Source organism: Musa acuminata, chromosome BXJ2-6, assembly GCF_036884655.1.
Source record: "Musa acuminata AAA Group cultivar baxijiao chromosome BXJ2-6, Cavendish_Baxijiao_AAA, whole genome shotgun sequence".
NCBI classification, from domain to species: Eukaryota; Viridiplantae; Streptophyta; class Magnoliopsida; order Zingiberales; family Musaceae; genus Musa; species Musa acuminata.
In genome coordinates, this window is record NC_088343.1 from 32,827,501 (window position 1) to 32,848,808 (window position 21,308).

The 21,308-nt window shown below is 36.0% G+C and overlaps 2 protein-coding genes across 4 annotated transcripts; both read left to right on the forward strand.

Annotated features, from left to right (window-relative positions):
* Positions 1 to 2,871: 2,871 nt before the first annotated feature.
* On the forward strand, positions 2,872 to 9,855 carry LOC135584836 (uroporphyrinogen decarboxylase 1, chloroplastic-like). Of its 3 annotated transcripts, none has more exons than XM_065113569.1 (6): positions 2,872 to 3,084; positions 3,186 to 3,313; positions 5,942 to 6,324; positions 7,367 to 7,651; positions 7,911 to 8,146; positions 9,338 to 9,855. In XM_065113569.1, exons 1-6 carry the CDS (start codon positions 3,026 to 3,028, stop codon positions 9,513 to 9,515), a joined length of 1,269 nt encoding a protein of 422 aa, XP_064969641.1. In that variant the 5' UTR covers positions 2,872 to 3,025; the 3' UTR covers positions 9,516 to 9,855. The 3 variants fall into 3 exon arrangements, with proteins under 3 accessions (XP_064969641.1, XP_064969642.1, XP_064969643.1); XM_065113570.1 differs by having other exon boundaries at positions 2,873 to 3,084; positions 5,942 to 6,138; XM_065113571.1 differs by having other exon boundaries at positions 2,873 to 2,988.
* Positions 9,856 to 10,959: 1,104 nt separating this feature from the next.
* LOC103988718 (NDR1/HIN1-like protein 6) lies at positions 10,960 to 15,655 on the forward strand. The gene is made up of 2 exons (XM_009407334.3): positions 10,960 to 12,325; positions 15,297 to 15,655. Exons 1-2 carry the CDS (start codon positions 11,550 to 11,552, stop codon positions 15,310 to 15,312), a joined length of 792 nt encoding a protein of 263 aa, XP_009405609.2. The 5' UTR covers positions 10,960 to 11,549; the 3' UTR covers positions 15,313 to 15,655.
* Positions 15,656 to 21,308: the final 5,653 nt, after the last annotated feature.

A 21,308-nucleotide genomic window follows, 5' to 3' on the forward strand; every position in this document is an offset into this window, starting at 1 on the left:
ATTTTATTAAAAATAGAATGAATTATTTTAATTTCATAACTATGAGAAAATTAATATAATTTTTAAAATTATAGGGACTGTGATGCCAGGAGGGTCCAAATACAAGGATAATCTATAATTAGTCCGATGTCTTCCATGTTTATAAGGAGTGAAGGTGATGAGGAATGATTCCATGATCTAACTCTTTATGTCTATTTCGATGGATGATTAGATTTATGGTATCAGTATTCAATGCCCATAATAATCCTTTTAAATAAAGATAAGTCAAACCTTACACCAATATCATTAAGAATATTTTATGAGTAATACTATTTCTTTTATTCTTTTAGAATCTGCAAGGACTTGGGGCATTTGGTTTAATAATGCCATAACTGAAAAATTGCTTGCAGCAATTAACAACAACAACAACAATTTATATCGTTAGTTATATCCTTAGTTAAATTAGTGTACTTTAAATTTTATTTATAATTTTAATAAACTCTTTTTAGGTCCTTTTTATATTTTATGGTATCTATCATTAATAGTAATTATTTACATTTTATAACTATAATATCTATTAATCTCTTTACCGAATATCTAAAACGTATCCTATAATAATTTTTACTCTATCAAAGGATACATAATTCTTCAGGAATGATTTTTTTTCTCATTTTAAAAAGTACCTTCATGAACCCACCTCAATATTTTTATTTCAAAGATACATATTTTTATATTATTTTTTAATTATCTAACGTGTAAAACATTTATTGAAACCTTGATGAGTCTAACAATTGTTTTATTGAAATTATTTACATCTAAGAGGTACTCCATCATAACACAAATGCTCATCTCTATTTTAACCATCAAAAATTTACTTTATAAATGATATTTTCAACTATCTTTCCATCGTAGAATAATCACAAAATAAATTATCAAAATTTTTTGCATATCTATCCTTTCAAAATCAGGAATAGCATGTTTGCCCATCAACACTAATATTATGTTTAGTTTCAATATCATTATTGTAATAACTGATTAATAGAGATTAATTAATGACTGATATCTATATATGATTGTTAGTTTTACACAAAGATACATATATTTGAGCTAAACTTCAATTTAAAAATCCAAGCATTTTCATAATTCGTTTAGATTAATTCTAGGACCGATACTCTCCCTTGTCTTATTGTTGTACAAGATATTCATCATATATATATGGATATTTTATCAGAAAAAAATCTTATTATTAGTTTTTATCAAATGATGCTCCCCATTCATTTTTTACATGGTGCATTTTTTTTTTTAATTTAGACTAACACACCCTCTCCTTCTATGTCAAATGACATTAAAATTAATAAAGAATTCATAATCTAATGTTTTTCTATTTAACTAGTTCGATCTAGTTCATATCAAGATTTATAAACCCCTTCCTTACCCAACTTTTCGTCTCTTTTCTCCTATCCCCTTCTCCTTTCCCTTCCTTCTCCTCCCCATTTATTACCTCTATCTTTGTGGCCTCCTCACCTTCTCTTCCCTCATCTCATCCCATTCATCCACCACCTCCTCCTCGCTCTCCCTCTTTCCTCCTCCTTATTCTTTAATCTCTACCTCATCTTCATCATGTCATACTAAAAGCTTGGGTTGTTCATTATAAGTTGATTAAGTTACATTTAAATTGAACTAAATTATATTCAATCACAAAATCTATTCAAAATATTCACTCCGACATTAAACTAAGTTATACTCATATCAGTTCAAGAAATCTTAAAATTTGATAATTAATTATCTTAAGTTTTTAAAAAATAAAAATATCAATAATCTTAATTTAATTTATGGATATTATTATAATTAATTATTAAAATTAAGAAATTTTTGAATAGTTCTACAATCTAAGTGTAATTTAGTTCAATTTTGAGTGTAAATAGGCTAACCTCTACTAAACTAATCTAAAATGTCATAAAACAACTAAGAAATTATTTAAAATAATTATATATTTTATGAGAATTTTATAATAATTAATTATCAAAATTTGGATGTTTTGAACCCATATTGTGATCAAATATAATTTAGTTCAATTTTGAATATAACTTGGTTAACTTTCACAATCCAAGATTTTAGAAAACTAATAAAACATGATTGTCATATGATTATATTATTTTTTAAATTTTATGATAATTAATTATTAAAATTTTAAATAGTTTGACCCAGTAATATGATCTGAGTGTAATGGTAACTTAGTTAAATTTCAACTATACCTTGTTCAACTTTTTACTAAACTAATCTAAACTTTCAGAGAAACACTAAACATGATTTTAAGATTATTAGTACAAAATTTTTTAATTTTTATAAAATTTAATTATTATAAAAAATTATAATATGTTCTGTGATCAAGTGAGTGTAACTACATCTCAAAATTTAAGATAAAGTATAGGGGGAGGAGATAGAGGAATAGGAGGAAAGTAAGAAAATGAAGGTCAAAGATGAGGAAGTGGAGGAAGAGATGAGGAGGTAGAGGTGAAGACAGAGGAGGCGAAGGCAAATGACAAAGAGGAGACTAAGTAGGAGAAATGAGATGAGACAGAGAAAGAAAAGAGAGGCTTGATTGAATCAATTCAAAATCGATTCATGAGACATAGAAATAAAAGATGGAGGAGGGAAAGGAGGCTTGATTAAATCAATTCAAAATGGGTTCAATTTTTAACGATTTATGAGTTACTGGTTCAATTGGTTTTTTTATTATTTATAAAAAAATACTCAAGTAAAAACAAATATGAAAGCGATAAAAAGTTAATAGCGAGTTTTTTTCGATAAAATACCCTTTATTTTATATTTTATATTTATTTTGTTTAGATTTATATGCATCGTTTGGCCAATTCGGATAGGCGTACGCGAGTCTGTGTTGGTCCAGTCACCTATAGGCTCCAGGAGAAGAAGCGGGGATAGAAGAAGAGGTAAGGGGAGGAGAGTGAGAGCGAGAGCGAGAGCGAGCGGAGAAAGCTTCACTCTCCGGTTATTGCCCTCACCACCGATTTGTTCGCCAATCTTTATGATATCTGTTACCATCCGAGGTGGTGAAATGTATTCGAGCTCGATTCCTCTGAGGAGGTTCGGTTCTTCTCTCTCTTCGCGCCGAGGAAGAAGGACAGGAAACATGCTTTTCCCCCTAAAATTTACTGAATTCTGACTGGAATATTCTCTGTTGGCAGTGGCTTATTGATCGCTCGGAGCTCTCCCGACTCCTCTGTTCGTCTTGGTTTGCGCCCAAATTTAAAGACCCAAAGCATTCGGCTCCTCTCCAAAAGGCAGAGATGTCCTAGGGCAACCCTATCTTCCGGTACGCCCCCTAGTTTTCTTCACCAATGTAGCGCTTCATCTCTTGTGTTCCTGCTTCCTCTTCTTACCTTGGTGTTTGATGGTTCGCTTGCACTATATATTTTTGTGATGGTCAGAATAATGGGCCTTGTAGGCGAAAATAGACGTAGAATGTGATTTATTATTTTCTTCTGTTTTCTCAAGATTTGAGGATTGTCCTTGGCTTCCATTATGAAGTGAAAAATCTTTAATTCTGTATCTTTATGAGAAGGATCGTTGGACTTAATTGAATTAGGCGTGTGGTGTGAGGCCATCTGATGTGGGACGAGAACGACAGAATATTTTTTTTGATAACAGAGGAACATTCCAGAGAGGAATAGAAGATAGTAATCGAAAGATAATAGGAAAATAAATAGATAACTACCAGACTTATTGTGGCTCAAGGAAAACACTCCCAAGATTAAGGTCTTACACCTTCTCGCATCTTGCACTTGAATGATGAAATCATGCCGTCGGTAAACAAATGTGGCATCGCACCACTTACACAACATAGGAAAAGAACTCATTTCATTGATCCATTTCTGGTTGATTTGCATTACAATGTTCTTGCCCCTTTTTAGAGGCTAAGTACAATAAAAGAAAAAGAAAATTGTAAAAGTAAAAATTTTACAATTGAATTATATCAAATATATGATTTGATGTTCCCTTCGAAGAGGATAATATTCTTGATTGATATGCTTCCATCTTCGTAGCAATCAATCTTCACAAAATCTTTTATCAGGATTTAGAAACTTCAATCACAATCATATTTGATTTTTTTCATATTCTTTTCACATCTTCTTCTTACTTGAGTAAACTAGAAAACTAGATCAGAATTATTCAGTATGTTGCTATGTGGCAACTTATGATATGCAAAATAATCTCTAAACTAATCAAATTTATTTGAATAAAAGATAGAGAAGATTGATTCTGTGTCATATGCTTTCTCTGTGTAGGAATTTGCCCCGAGTTCATTTAATTGAGATATGAATTGACCTTGATGATAGAACACTTTGGTTAAACCAAGAGCTTTGATACCAAACTGATATTGGACAAGAATGGCAGAATATATTTTTGATAATAGAGGAACATAAAAGACAGGAATAGAAGATAGTAACTGAAAGATAATTGGAAAATAAATGGATAAGTACCAGACTCGCTCTGGCTCAAGGAGGACACTTCCAGGATGAAGGGCTCACACCTCCGCATGTCTCGCACGTGGATGATGGAATCATGCAATCGGAAAACAAATGTGGCCTCACACCACTCACACACAAGATGGGAAAAGAACTCATTTCATTAATCCATTTCTGATTGATTTGTATTACAATGTTCTTGCCCCTTTTTATAGGCTAAGTACAACAAATGAAGAAAAGAAAAGAAGAATATAAAAGTGAAAAATTTACAATTGAATCAAATCAAATGATTTGATCTTCCCTTTGAAGAGGATAATAGTTTTGATTAATATGCTTCCATCTTCGCAGAGATCAATCTTCACAAAATCTTTCATCATGACTTGGAGTCTTCAACCACAATCATAATTTGATTTTTTTCAAATTATTTTCATAATTCTTTCTTCCTTGAGTAAACTAGAAAACTAGATTGGAATCATTCAGTATGTTGCCATGTGGCAACTTGTGATATGCAAAATAACCTCCAAACTAATCAAATTTATTTGAATAAAAGATTGATAAGATTGGTTTCGCGTCAACATCTAACTGGGGTCATTATTGTTCACCAAAGCTATGCTTTTATGATGTTACTCTGTTTTTGGTAGGTTCAAATTTGCCAGACCCAGACTATTTCTAAGATAGGATGCTTTGGCAGCAATATGATGCATATAAAATGTCTAAAATACCATCAAATAAGGTCTAAAATATTGGACAAATACACCTTTAAATACTCAAAGAGTAGAAAATTACAACTTTTAGCTTATATTAGCTAAATTTACTCAACTGAGACTCTAAGCAAACTTTTTCTAGAAAACTAGAGTTCACTTCTATTGGTCTGAGGCTTATATGGAGTTAATTTTGCCCCTTGAATAGAGTAAGCTGCTATTTTTTCAATTCAGCATCTTGGTGATTATTCAAATCATTTTAGGGAATCCTCCAACAAAAAACTGTCATGTGATAATGTGTTTCTAGTGGAAAAAACTTTGGCAAGATGGAAAATTTGTCTTTGTATTTGGATTTTTTTTATCTTATGGAAGCACAACAATACTGTTTGAAAAAGAAAATATTATGGTTATCGTCAACTAAGGTCCTTTTCTAGCATTAGGGTATCAGTTAGATGGCTAAACTTCTCAAACATCTTCTGTCTCCTCCTTGATTGTTTCATTCATCTTATGCATGGTTTCTAGTGGGTTTTTCTTCAGTTGAGTTTTAAACCAGATCAATATCCTAAAGGCATATAGTCAAGATTATCTTACAATATGATATGAATACATGTTTTGCCTTTTATTTTCATAATACATCGTGTTAAGGTGTTCTCTATATCTTTTGAGCAACAACGGTATATAAGATTGAAATTTATGTAGGCTCACATTCAAAAGTTATCTTTCTTAAGAAAGTTAAACATGGTTTCGTTGAAGTTTTAAATATTATTTTTCCAGATCCACTTCTGGTTCAGGCTGCTAGAGGAAATGCAATAAGTCGGCCTCCGGCATGGATGATGCGCCAAGCAGGAAGGTATATGGCTGTTTACAGAAAGCTTGCCGAGAAATATCCATCCTTCAGAGTGAGATCCGAGACAGTTGATCTCATTGTAGAAATTTCTTTGCAGCCATGGCGAGCTTTTCGGCCAGATGGGGTCATTATTTTTTCTGACATACTTACACCTCTACCTGCATTTGGTGTTCCTTTTGAGATAGAAGATGTAAAAGGGCCTATTATTCAATCACCAATTTGTGATGAGGAAGGGCTTAAATGCTTGCATCCCATTGACCTAGAGAAGCTTCAATTTGTTGGAGAGTCTCTGATGATCTTGCGTGGGGAGGTAGATATCAGCTTTGTTACTCCCAAAACATTCAACAAATTAAAATTTAATATAATCTCCATAGACTTATGTGTTACTATCTGGAATTATAATTACAACTTGCATAAAAAATTACACAAAAACAACCATGGGGTTTGTTAATTGACTCTAATAGTGAATCAGCCAGTTGATTTTTTCTCATTTTGATACATGAATATGCTTGCTTTAGTACTCGATGTATATGAAAAAAATGAGAAAAAAAAACCGATAGCTTTCTAACACTATCAAATGGTTCTTTCTACATGTCTCCTAGCCTTTTGGATTTCTTTTCTCTTTAATTGCATTTTGTAAGATGGTTCTTTCTACATGTATGGTGAGCCGTGGTATCATGGGTTGCTTTTTTGCATCTTGGGTGATTAGAGTTTGAGTTATAGAAAAAGTATCTCTACTTGAGCCGTGAAGCTTTGTATGTTGACCCTCCACAAGCATTGCATTGGCAGGAGTGTCATGCGCTAGGACTCCCACACCCATTTTTCAGCGTTTTTTCAAGTTGCCTTGGTTAGTAATTGAGCATTAGTTTCAGGATTATTTGGCAATCCTCCCATTGGGCCTTCTTGATTTTGACTTGTGCTCTCTGACCATCTCTGATGATTGGGTAAGTCTTGGATGTATAAACCTCCAGCTCCTTTGACAAGGCAGTTGAGTTCCAGACTTCAATCTGTTAGTATAATACTGTTCAAGGTTTTGATAGTGGTACAGGTACATAATCTAGGTACATCAATTATTACATTTGTTGGTGTTGGCTGCTGCAGTTGGTACACTGGTATACGGCACGGTATGCCATGATATTTGACACCAGGTACTATTTGGACATTATTTTTGTCAGTTGCACTATGTAAATTGTGAGATGGGTCAGTTGTTGCTGAATTTCCTTCTCTCATTTCATAACAATTTTAGTTGGGGATTGAGGTTACCTTTCTAGTTGTATGCAGGAAGTTACATTTGAACATGTCATGTTGTCTTTTCTTTTTCTGATTTCTGATCTCCCCTTTTTGTGACACAGGTTGGGAAGAAAGCAGCAGTGCTTGGTTTTGTTGGGGCACCGTGGACAATCGCTACATATATTGTGGAAGGGGGTACTACTCGCACATACACAACTATAAAACGCATGTGCCATACTGCACCACATGTCCTGAGGGCTCTCCTTTCTCATCTAACTCAAGCAATATCTGACTATATCATTTTCCAAGTGAAATCAGGAGCTCAGTGCATACAAATTTTTGATTCTTGGGGTGGACAATTGCCACCTCATGTTTGGGAACATTGGTCAAAACCATATATCAAACAGGTAAGGAAGGTCAACAAAATGATTGTTAAGATATGTTTACTGCTGAATTCTTTTTTCATCCAACATTTTTGTTTACTGAAATTTTTATTTGGATCTGGCACCTCATTGATTTTTCTTCTTTATATGGGAATTTCTTTATTATGAATGATGTAATTGATCTTATTACATTTATGTAAGAAAGCAAGTATGGTTAAATCCCTTGATCGCAAAAAGGACAAATTACCAGTTTTGCCATCTGATAGTACCTTCAATCATACAGATAGTGAGTTCAGTCCGGAAAGAATGCCCTCAGACACCACTTGTGTTGTATATCAATGGTAATGGTGGTCTAATTGAGCGCATGACTGGAACTGGAGTTGATGTGGTTGGGCTTGACTGGACGGTGGATATGGCAGATGGAAGGAGGCGTCTTGGCAATAATGTTAATGTGCAGGGAAATGTTGACCCCGCATATCTTTTCTCCCCTCTTCCTGTTTTGACTGATGAAATCCATAGGTCAGTGGCATTGGTTTCTAGTTAGTACAATATGTGTTAATTATTTTAATTTATGTATTCCTAGCAGGCTGGCTTTCTTCCCATGCTTTAAATGTTCTAAATAGCATGTACCAGTTAGCTCTTTGCTTTTAGGAAAGGTCATTTATCTTTTTAAATCCGTAAGGAATTTTATGTTACTTCTGTTTGATGCTTGAATGTTCTTGAAGTCAAATCATACATAATTAATGTGGCTTAAATATGCAGATGAACATAAGTAAATCACTTTGTTTCTGCAGATAGAATGGAAACTCCAAATTTGAAGTCAATTTTGACAACAAATGGCCATGGGTCAACTTGTTCTAAATTTTTATGACATTGAAGCTCTTCTGCTCTTATCAGGAATTATTTTGTTTTCCAGAACAGCCTCTGCATATTATCCTTATACTATCTATTTTTCTTTGTTTACAATGTGAAAATACCTCTTGTAAATGTTTCATCTGGGAGTTTTCTCTAGCATACATTAATTAATACATGTTTCTCCAATCAATGTGCTGTTCTTAAATAAACTATTTGAATTTTTGGGGGCTGTCGCTGCTTGTGGTCACCAAAGCCATCTGTTTTAAATGAAGCAGTTCTATGATACTTCAGAAGCAACTTTGTCAACTTCTTAATTTACTTTTTCCTTACTTTATTCTGAATGTTCATTATAGTCTAAATGTTCATTATAGCACTCTTTTTTATTTTATTTATGACCCCAAAAAAAATCAATTTTTTAGTGATTGTCTAACAGCAGCAATCTTGAAAGTGGAAAGTACATGTAGTATCCTTTCACTTGATGAACATCTTGCCTGATGATATAAGCAAGTCAAGAGAAAGATGATCTTTCTATATCGGCTTATGTCTGTCCATTTCAATTCATTTCATCACCTTGTTATTTCTGTGTAAATTCATTTTCACTACTCCAGAATTCCTACTTGAGACTGTTTTTTACTGATACAAAATAAACAATGCCATCCTGGACAATCATTTGTGCATAGTAGACTTATCATGCTGATAGAGGTGGTGTCTGGATTTTTATCCTGCCTGCACTTCATTATGCCAAGGAAGACATGGTATTCTTGATGTCAAGGCTGGTTTAAACTCATTTTGAATGTTCACTTGAAACTTGACATCCTGATGTAGTATATGACTAATTGAAATGTTCATTTACAGGGTTGTGCGGTGTGCTGGCAGACGGGGGCATATACTTAATCTGGGTCATGGCGTTCTCGTCAACACCCCAGAAGAGGCTGTTGCTCACTTCTTTGATGTCGTGAGAGGCTTGAGCTATGACTCTCTTTTTGAAGATGATGTGGTGGTCGACGAATTAGAGCCTTTGACTCGATTGTGAAATTGCGATGATGCTTAATCGGTGAGTCAATCATTTCAATTGCTTTGTTATGTCACAACTTTGCAATCTGTAGCAAGGCTTGTTAGTGTTGTTGATTCCACATGTATGCCAACTCCCTAGTAGTTTATTCAGTATTCCTTTGCCTGTTACCGCCATGTAGGAGGAGTTCACCGTTTTCCTGTCATTGCCTTGTGTTCTTATTAGGAAGGACAATTGGCTTAAATTCTCAAACAATGGTCTTTCTCTAACTCTCTGTCCTTTTTGACTCTGATTCAAATGTTCAATTAGGTGATAAAGAAGAGTTCATGCGGGAATTTGTGGTCCCGAGGTTGATGTATGATTTCTTTTTAAATTTAGCATTTTGTTTTCTTATTATCATTCGTGTTAATTTTAAAATTAATACTTTTTAAAACATTATCAATATAGATTGTTAAAATCTAGCTTAAATCTTCACCAATATAGCATATAGACTTACATATTTATGCTGGTTTCGCTAAAATAACCTAGATTACTAGATGTGCGTTAAGCTAGCTTAATTCTATACGAATATAGTGTTGATCTAAAACATATGATCTAAATTATACGGATTCATGTCAGCTATACAAAATATATTCCTTAATATTTATGGAACATAGTATTTATTATATTAGTTTTTGAGACTTTAGTTAGTCCTGAGATCAAATCTCGTTTTTGTTATGTTACCAAAAAAAAGAGAAATTTTCTCATAGGACGTAATATTATTATTATTTTTTAATGTCAAACATATCTGGAAACTTCGATGCATGTCAGTCCACAAGGATTTTATAGCTCTTCGAGGATGTTAAAGCATGTATTGTCCTCTGACGATAAGGAAATGCAGAAACTGGACTACCACAAAGCTCATAAGGTTGCAATACTATTAAAGGATCTAATATATGCTTTAACATCCTCCACTTAACGCGTGAAGGAAGTGGCAATGATTCCAAAACCAGCTGTGTTCATCATTCTAAAGAAAATACTGTGAACCGCGGGACACAAATGGCCACGACGATGACCCAACGCTACCGTTTGTCAAATTGTCGCTGTGAGTTTTATCTCCTTATCTGTGTGCGTTAATGTGGTCTGCCTATAGGATAAAAAGAAGAGGGAGGAAGGGACCTTCCATCTGCCGTAACAGCGAGATCCCATCCTTCTCTACCCCGTATTGGACACTGACCACAATACACGCAGGGCTCGGCATAACAACAAACACTTGGTGGTCCTCCCCCTGTTCTTGTAGTTTCTTGTGCGTTCTCGGCGCCGCTGCCGGGGCTGGAGGAAGAGGACAAAGTAGGAGGGCGCGTTCACGTGGGCGAACATGGATCGTCTCCTCTTCTCGCTGGGTGCTTCTCATCAACGTCATATATATGGACAACTTGAAACAGGTATACTTCGTGCCTGCTATACTTCGTACTCGCTGTTTATTGGCAGTGTAGGATGAGGTGCAAATTACTCATCGTGCGTGGGCCCCGCTTTTCCTGCTCGGTTCTCCCAATCCCCAACACCCACGTCACCTGCCTCCATGAGCCAGGCATTTAAGAACTCCAGCCTGCCACCTTCCCCGTCTCCCCCCGTCTCCCGATACGGCAGGCGTACTTTCCGCCGCGGGTGCAAGAAGCACTGCTCCCTGCCTCGTCCTTCGACCTCCCCCGAACGGAACGCCCCGTCGGTCGATCACGCGAATATTGAGATGCTTGTTTCCCTACCTTCGCGTGCCCTGCGAGACATCCTACAATCTCCGCGCTGAGCCCCCATTTAATCGATGCAGCTTCGGTTCCATCAATCATAAAGCACGGCGTGGCCATCCTCACCGTTGGATTGCTTATTATCCTATTTTTTCATTTTTCTTGCTGTTCTGATTCGTTTGTCCATAAAAATTCCGCTTTTTAATTTTGAATTATTATTCTTTGGATGTGATATCGAATTTACGGTTAAATAATTTCGGTAGGATTATTTGGATTTTTTTGAAGGAATATGTTCATTATTTTTTGAATATTGGGGAAGAGGATAAATAGAATGAAGGAGCTGGTGGAAGAGAGGCCTACGTCGAAGCCGATGCTGAAGAAGCCACCGGGGTACCTCGACCCCGCGGCGCCGTACCCGGCAGCGCCGAGGCCGCCGCCCAGGCGGCAGCCGCTGCCCCCGGCCTTCCGCCAGCCCGGGAAGCCACTAACCCAGCAGCGCCATCGCCGACCGCGGCGCTCCTGCTGTTGCCGCGTCTGCTGCTGGGCCTCCGCTGTGGCCCTCGTCTTGGGTACCTTACTTGCCGTCGCCATGGGGCTCGCCTACCTCTGGTTCCAGCCGCGGCTCCCCTCCTTCCGCCTCGAGTCCCTCAACGCCACCGCGCTCCGCGTCGTCGCCAGCCCCGACGGGACCTTCCTCGACGCGGCTATCAAGGTCGGGATCCTGGCGACTAACCCCAACGGGAGAATCGTGCTGGAGTACGGCGACGGGGACGCCCGGGTGGTGGTGGCGGACGACGACGGTGACGTGGGGGTGGGGGCGGTGGCGATCACGGGGTTCGAGCAGGGGAGGAGGAACCGGACGGTGGTTCGGTTCGCGGCGGCGGCGAAGGGGGTAGCTGTGGATGAGGTGGCTGGGGCGAGGATTCGAGCCGGGTTCAGGAGTAAGGAGGTGCGTTTCGGAGTGGAGTTGAGGACGAAGGTGGGGCTCCAGGTGGGCGGTAAGAGCACCGGGAAGGTGTTGATCCGGGTGGGGTGCAGCCCGGTGAGTTTAAAGCAGGGGGTGAGCGGTGGGACGCTGCCCAAATGCCTCTTCTACTTGTTTAGTTGGTGAGCTGCCTCTCTTCCCTATTTAGTATTTCTTGTCACTTCTTACCAGTTGACTCTTTTCTAAAATTATGTCTCTTCTTTTAATGATTATTAATTTTTGGAATTCCTTATTCTGTAGTTCTAGGAATGAATTAGTTTTTATTTATTTCAGTATAATTAGTTGGTTTAAACAATGTGAATGATTGACATGTAAAACCTTAGAATGAGTTTGCCATGTCATTTTTAGTCTGTACTTACAAAAAAGGAAAATTTACTGTCTTAATGAGATGTGGCGTAGGAACTGGATGAAATGTGATTGAGAAATCAAAATCATCAACGGAACTGAAGTCTCCATGCATAGTTTTATTGCTTTCCTTGAGGAACTTTTGATTCCCAAAATAGCAAGGAACTTGTAACTACTTTAGGAGACTTGATTGATCCAATAATATGATATAAGAAGAGGTAGAGGAAGACCTAAAAAGACTTTAATAAAAACTATAAATAAAAATTTAAGTACTTTAAACTTAACTAAATAAATGGTATTTTATATATCTCAATGATGACAAAAGATCCATGTAGCCGATCACAAATAGTTGGGACTTACATTTTGTTGTTGTTGTATTGATCCAACAATAATTTCTAGCCAAAATCTGTTGCTTGATGTATTATATGAGATTTTAGTAGGATGACTAGATTGGTTTTGTTTGATTGGTTCTGCTTAGGTCTGGTTAACCATTTGCAGGTTGTCACCTCGTTCCAATTACTTGAAGTTGTGTTGATCTGATCTGGATCGGAAACTGATTTGTTTGGTGTCCCTTGGTTTGAGAATGGCCCAAGAGGCTTCTGTTGTGAAATTTATTGATGGTTCATTCTTCTATTGTATTGGTAACACAGTCTTGAAAATTCCTTGGCATGTCCTCACTCTTTACACCATTCTGAATCACGTATGAGGAATTATCAAACATTGGGTGCCTACGATCTCTACTTGAGCCTGACTTGATCATGTTGCAGGGTGGGTAGTGTTTGTTCTGTTAGTGTTCCTCCTCTTCCCTTATCCCTGAGAAGGGTGATACTTGGACTTGATCTAATAGCATAGCTGCTGTATCTCCTCGTTGAATGGTAGATTCAATGTGCACTTTTCTCAAGATATAAGGTCAATTAAGATGGAAGATGTCTTGTAGTAATTGCCACTTCAAAGATTATTTAAACAAGTCCTTAATGGTATCTGGTGTTATGCCATGTGGGATGTTTTTGAAACCCTTTTTCTGCTGATTTTGGATACATATAGGAGATCTTTTTCCGGGTCCATTTTGGAATGTACTAGTCAAGTACACAATGTATTATTATCACATGTTAAAGCTGCAAGTACTGCACTACCTTTTTCATGTTGGATTTGCTTCAAGACAAGCTTATTAAGACAACTATGGAAGTGAAATGATTCTATCAACTTTTCCAATCAATTGGATAAATGAAGGTATAGACCAAGATAATGGAATATTTCATATTTTAGCTTGAGATAGATTATATGTTTACAAGCAAAGGGGCCAAAATCTATATTTTGCTTCATCATTAGCAACATTACATTTGAAAGTATATCGCAAGGTTCTGGAATCGAATCCCACTTTCTTCACTTACCCCTTGTAAAAAAAAAACATTACATTTGAAAAGTTTATTCCAACAAATAATTGCATTATTTGGTAAATGATTCTTTGTTGGTTAAAGATAGAAATTGTCATCATCTAGCTAGCAGACAGGGTGATGAAGATAAGATTCTTCCTACCGCAAGGAGAGTCCATATGTTGTTCAGCTTTGTATTGGTCATGGAATGCATGCATAAGGATGGTTTTGAAGCCTTAGTTGGTTTAAGTATGCATGTATTGTTGGCATATGTTACTTTCTGAGGCTTCACTTGTTGCAGCCGTGGAACCCATGAATGGACAGACATCGATGGGCCACCTCGAGTTAATCTTAACAAGGGATTCTCGTAATGGTGAATTTTGATTATGTGGTTTGATTAAGATGTTTCACTAGCTTTTTTCAGCTTCTCATTTCTCCCAGTATTTTATACTAATTCTTCAGTTTATATTGTGTATCAGATAACCTATGAATTATATGAAGTTTATGCTTATGTACTTTCAATGGACAATCAACTTACTCTAGGAACACATGACAAGAGCAGAGCATAAAGTTTCATATAGGGAGTCCACATATTAACCTAAGGACAATATTTTTGCCATTAAGCAAACTTCTTAGAGTGACATATATGCACAAGGAAAGAAATAATCTGATTATTATTAAATTAAGATTGCTACAATATACCCATAAAAAATATGGTTATATGCACAAAAGTAGCTTTGAGATTTAATGTGTTGTTACTAGGTGTCGAAAAGAAAATTGACTGGCTGTTCAGATTGAAACAAGTGAAGTAATGATGGATAAAACTTGATCTTTTGGCACTTTGAGCCAGATTTAATTAAACATCTAGAAAGTCAGGTAGAAATCAATGTGATGGCTACATAAGTTTTTCAAAGTTTTCTAACTTCTAAGAGTTTCCTTATCAAGTTATTATGTGTGCCTAATATTTAAGTAGGCAATTTATAGAAGATGTGTGAGGTCATATTATCATCTTCTAAAACTTTAACTAAACGTTTATGATTAGAAATGAATAAACAACCTGTACAAAATGTGTTAAATAATTTGTGCATGATCACTAAATGTAAAATTTCAATTAGACTAAGTGCATTCTTACTGTCTTGCTTAAGAATGACATATTTTTCATATGGAATAGTTATCGATGATAGCATGACATATTTTTCATACAGAACAGTGATTGATGATAGCATATCTTGTTGTGGGTTCCTTTTCCTTTGTTTATCAGTCTAATATTTCTGATCATCTATATCATCTGATGTGTTTCTTGTACATGATCAAAATTGACTCTATGAGCTTACTCTCTACTTTGTGATGTGATTTGTTCTTCTAACAATGTCAGGATTAATTTGCATTGAGAGGGCTTCCTATTTGTATGTCAAAGGAGATGGCATCTGCTGTTGCTGTACGGCAGATCTGTATTTGTTTTCCCGCTCTTCGAGTTCAGCTTCAACCTGCCAAATTTACAGCAAGCTCACACTGTATCTTCTTAAAAGGTTTGTATTTACACAAATGATTATCGAATACTAATTTGCAAGAGACACTTGATTTCTTTTGTCTATTGTTTTAATAAAAGTGTTCTAGATAATCAAGTTCTGGCAGTGTTAACAAGCATCATTATGCAAGATTTATGCCCCTTGTATCTCAAAAAATAAATTGTACTTAAAACTTCAAAATTATATGAGAACATGTTACAAACCACCTCTCATGTTCAATGTTACCATGTTCTCATTTAGTTTTGCTGAAAAATGTGTAAATAGTGAGAAAAAAATATGTGAAGGAAGATGTCTGCTATTATGTCACATTACAATTTCTGTGAGCTCAAACAAACTCTAGAGATCTTTTTATTAAGCCATTATGTCAGATAATATGAATATGAATCTTAACCGTTTTCATGTTGTTCTTGAAACATTTATTGCATCCATCTATTGCAAGATAAGTTGCATGAATTTCTGGACTATATCTGTGTGTTCTTCTAATATTAGTTTATTGTTTGACAGTATTGTTAGGAAAAAACCTATTAAAGCGGAAAATTTTTTTCCCTCTTTGTGTATCAAAACGAGTTCCTCATCAAAATATCAACTTGATATCCAAATAGAAATATCAATCAGCACAATATAAACAATAGAGCAAAAATGAATCAATACTGTGAGATCAAATCTTTTAACGTGAAAAACCCAATATGAAAAAAATCACGGGATCGTAGTCCACATTAAATTTTTACTATCAATAGGAATGATAACATGTTTATAGTAAGTCTTCTCTAAAATAACTAGAGGATCACAATAACATCAATATCATAGATTTTGACTCATAGATTTTGACTCAAGAACGATGAATCTCCTCAAAAAAGAATTCTAGGTCTCACAAAGTGGGTATAACAGGAAAGTACCTCAAAGATGGTAAAATATAGATTAACATAATTAGGATTGTAGAGCTTATTGTAAGGATTCTTCGTATAAAATTTAGATTAAAACTGATAACGTTTGGTCATCGATCGTCAAGAGAAATCTTAAAAATCTTATTTTCTCTTTCTGTTGTTTTCTCTCTCTCTCTATGCTGCGGAACACGTTCACTGTGCACCTTTGGTTGCACCGAATCCTTCCTCTTGTTTTCTGTGACCCAACAAGTATTGCTAACCCAATCTTTATCATAGTTTCAGATGATGTGCCTGCGGTTGAACTCTCTATTAGGAAAACTTGAAGACTTCAAATTTGAAACAAAAAAACATGTAGCATTGGCTGCTATTAAAGCTAAAGTTAGCAACAATTTGCAGTGCATGCCGACATATGATCAGATTGCAGCTATTTGTTGGTCTAAAGAATGGTAGTGGCAGTCTAGGCAAGAGCTTTCATCTTTCAACCGAGTGTGATGGTGAAACCATGAATCACTTGAAAGAGATACTGATAGTGTTACTTGTTCTGCGTCTGACACTCGAGATAAACCATCCTGAGTAATAATGTTGATTGAGGTGAGGATAGCAGGGAGGAAATATATTCTATTGTTTAGTCTAAGGTGTTGACTTCTTAGACGTCAGGATCATTGATTGCAACATCAAATGATGGTGGCTTCATCTGTGATCCATTCAAATAATTAATCTTTTAGATCAGTTGCTCAAATCTAGATCAACAGATCAACCTAGTTTAGTTGTCACTCTGGTTTCCTCCTTGTTGGCAGCTCTGCAATAAATGAAGAAAAATAGGTTTTGCAATCACAGTGGTGCTTTTGCACGTTCATTTATTTGGGTTCAATTATAAGGATTTATTTCTGTCACTCTATCTAGCAAAAGATAATTTAAATCTTTATTTGTAGTCAACTCAGATGAAAAAGATTGATGGTTAATTAGGTCATCAGTAGTCAGTGTGAAACCTATCTAATCTTATTAGTATAAATATAAATTATGGGTTAATTTTATATATATATATATATATATATATATATATATATATAATCGAGTAGGATCAAAGCTTTGGTTCATCTTAGAATATCTTATGACATAATTAATGCCAATATATTTGTTGAGTTGGAGTCGTCCTGACCACTGTTTAGTATGCCATCCATGTGTTAACATCCCATCACCGGTCACGATATTTATAATAGCTTGCTATTAGCAGTAACGGAACAATGGCCTCTCTCTCTCTCTCTCTCTGAACGTTCTGCTTCTGTAGCTGTTATTACAGAAGAGGTCGATGGTTTAGGCGATGGGCTCCGATTTGGAGTTGTGCCCTGCGCTCCGCCACCACGGCAACCACTTCTTGGCCAAGCTCTTCATCTCCGGTCTTCACCTCGGTGCATCCTTCACCCTCCGCTCTTACTTTAGCGAGTACAACGCTGTCACCAGGATGCTCTCAGTTGCCGTGGAGAGCGGATCATCGACGTCGGTCGACGTTGGAGAAGCGAAACTTCAGGAAGAAAGGTACGAGGTATAAATATATGGATCCTACTCATCCTATTGTTAAAAATAAATTTATAATACAGAAACATTAATGTCAAGGATTAAAATCTAATATATCTTAGATATGAGAAAAAAAGATGCTTATCTTTATTCAATATGCTTATATCGAATCGAAATATCTCCTGTTATTATCATTTTCGACCCATTTTCGATCCCTGTAAGAAGCTAACCCTCTTTGTCTCTCTTACTTCTCCCGAGGCTATCCTTGTGGAGTCGCGTTCAGAAAAATCACAAAAACACAAACCTTTCTTGTATAAGGGCGGGTTTATAAAGGCATATTGGATATTCCTTTTTATGAAGATCAATATTTAAGAATTTGATTAGAATCTAATTATTATTTTTAATATATCTCATCAATTAGGTTATAAGCCTAACCATTCTCCCACTTGACTCGTAAATCAAGAGAGATGCAAAATAAAAATTTTAAAATCATAATAATAAAATAAAATTTATTTTAAAATAGTTTTATTTGATTGGATTCTGAATTTTGAAAACAAAATTATATGTGCATATTTTATAAAATATATTGATATATCCAACAAATATCAAAATACTATATAAGTTAGACTATCAATCGAGTCATACTGGTTATATGTCATTTGTGTTATAATTCTTTTTATTTACTATAATACTGTCAATTCTTTTCAATACAATCCATAACGATCCTTATAATTTATCTTATTATCATGTACAAGCATAATATGTACATACATAAATAAAAAATAAGATAGCAAAAATAATAATTTTAATTATGTAAATAAAAATATTTATCATAATGTTCATTCAAATATCATAGTCATAGATTGCTTGTGAACCCAATCATAAGAACACATTTTTTAAATATCTTATATCGTAAGACTTTAAGGAATGGACAAGTAATCAATACATTAGAATTCAAATTCTTAACTGATATTTAGTTGTTTCTAAACTCCTTTTCTAACCACTAAGTATTATGTGTCGATATGCTTAGAACCACCATAATACTTGTTATTATTAGAGAAAAAACTATCACGATATATCATAAAATATATTCAATGACTTGACAATTGAGTCTAACCACTTTCTCTAACAAATATCATAATTCTTTAGTAGTCTTAAAGAATGTTATTAAATCAACTTTCTCTATCAATAATATAATAATATATTATTTTATACTTTTTTTATAAATTATACCTCCAACTAATATAATATAAATCACAAAATGAAATTTCTATTATTGAAGTAATTTATAGAATCAATATATGAAAATATTATCATTTTGATCTAATCTCTCATGGGCATATAATCATTCATCCTTTATATATATTTTATTATTTTTTTTATAACCTTTCAATATTTTATTCTTAGGTAACTATAATATCTATCTAATATTCTAATTGTAAAATTAATATTTAGTCGATATGAATATATAGTAGAGTTCTAATTGCGCATGCATACAAAATACCCTTCACCTAATTTTTTTTCAAGACATTTTTAGGACATTAGCTTACTCTGAATTTTTCACTTGTAGTCATAGGTGTAGCATTTATTGAGTAAAGTTGCATGTTAAATCTCTCTAAGATTCATTCAATATATATTTTTTGATATAGTTTTATCGATAATTAAGGTGCATTCCTAAATATCCTTATGCTAATAATATAAGTTGTCTCATTTATATTAATCATCAAAAAATTCTTGGTGAGAAAGTTATTAGTTTCGTATAGTAAACCAAGATCACTATCCACATACAAAGTCAAAATAATAAATTTATTCTCATTGACCTTCGCATACATACATTGATTAACAACGCATTTATTTAATCCAAATGATATAACAAATCGTTTAGAAGCTTGTTAAGGTCATAAATTAATTTCTTAAGTTTACAAATCAAATATTTTTTTTTCTTTTATGTAAATCCTTCAAATTGTTCCATATATATTTCTCCATATAAATTCATATTCAAAATATTATTTTTATATCTATATGATATAACCCAATATTATAATAAGCTACTAAGGCCATGATAATTCTTAATAAGTCCTTTTTAGAAACGATCTTGTTGATAAACCTTATGTCATGGTCGATGAGTCTATACGGCTTGGTCCGATTGGTGATGTCCAAGGTCGTCCCAGGGATGAGGTCCTCTCCTGATCGGGTCGAGCTCGGGATCGTTTGAGATGCACCTTTTCAGCGAGCTCATTCACCTTTGTTGCCATCGGATCCCTGCACACCAGCCTAGGTTGGGATGGGGAAGGGATTCCCGACTTAGGCCCGTTTGAACATTAAGACAGTGGAATTCCTTTTTGTTGAAGATCTTCCCCTTGTCAGATGTTGGCAAGGGGCTTTTATCATAGTGCCTAAGGGTTGATCATACACGACTTTTGCACGGCTGTCGACTCCCCGAGCGGCGAGTTTATACCTTCGGATGTTCGCCACCCGGGATATGTGGAATGACGCCGCATGCTTCCTGGTGCGGTCCTTACTAGGGCGGCGCTGGTTGGTGTGGCCCCAAACGGCGCGGGAGGAGAGTGGTCGTTATCCCGGATTCCTAATGGCACATCCGACATGGCACCGTGTCTGCCTCTCGAGGCTCCACGCTTGGGCTGGTGAGGTGGGGGTTGTGTCCATGTGGCAGAATCCATAATATGCCATATCACTTCTCCCCCCAACAAGGCGTGCTCTGAGATCCTCATGAGGAGCTAAGGGCATGGTTGGGTCATTAAAGTGACGGTCGAGTGTCTACTGGCCGAGTTACGTGACTCGGGCAAAGGCTAGTCCTATTGGTCGAGCCACTCAACTCGGGCATTGGGTGGACTAGTTGGGCGAGATGTTGCTCATGCGTCAACTGGCCGAGTTGCATGTCTTGGGCAAAGACTGATCCTATTGGTTGAGCCACTCAACTCAGGCACTAGATGGACTGGACGAGGCGTTGCTCATGCGACAACTGGCCGAGTTGTACAACTTAGGCAAAGACTGATTCTGTTGGCCGAGCCACTCAACTTGGGCACTAGATGGACTAGTTGGATGAGGCGTTGCCTGTGCGACAACTAGCCAAGTTGTATAACTCGGGCAAAGACTGATTATGTTTGCCGAGCCACTCAACTCGGGTACTGAATGGGCTAGTTGGACGAGGCATTGCTTGTGCGACTACTGGCCGAGTTGTATGACTCAGGCAAAGACTGATTCTGTTGGCCGAGCCACTCAACTCGGGCACTGGATGGAATGGTTGGATGAAGCGTTGCTTGTGCGACAACTGGCCGAGTTGTATGACTTGGGCAAAGACTAATTCTGTTGGTCGAGCCACTCAATTCGGGCATTGGATGGACTGGTTGGATGAGGCGTTGCTCGTGCAACTACTAGCCGACTTGTACAACTCGGGCAAAGATTGATTCTATTGGTTGAGCCACTCAACTCAGGCAC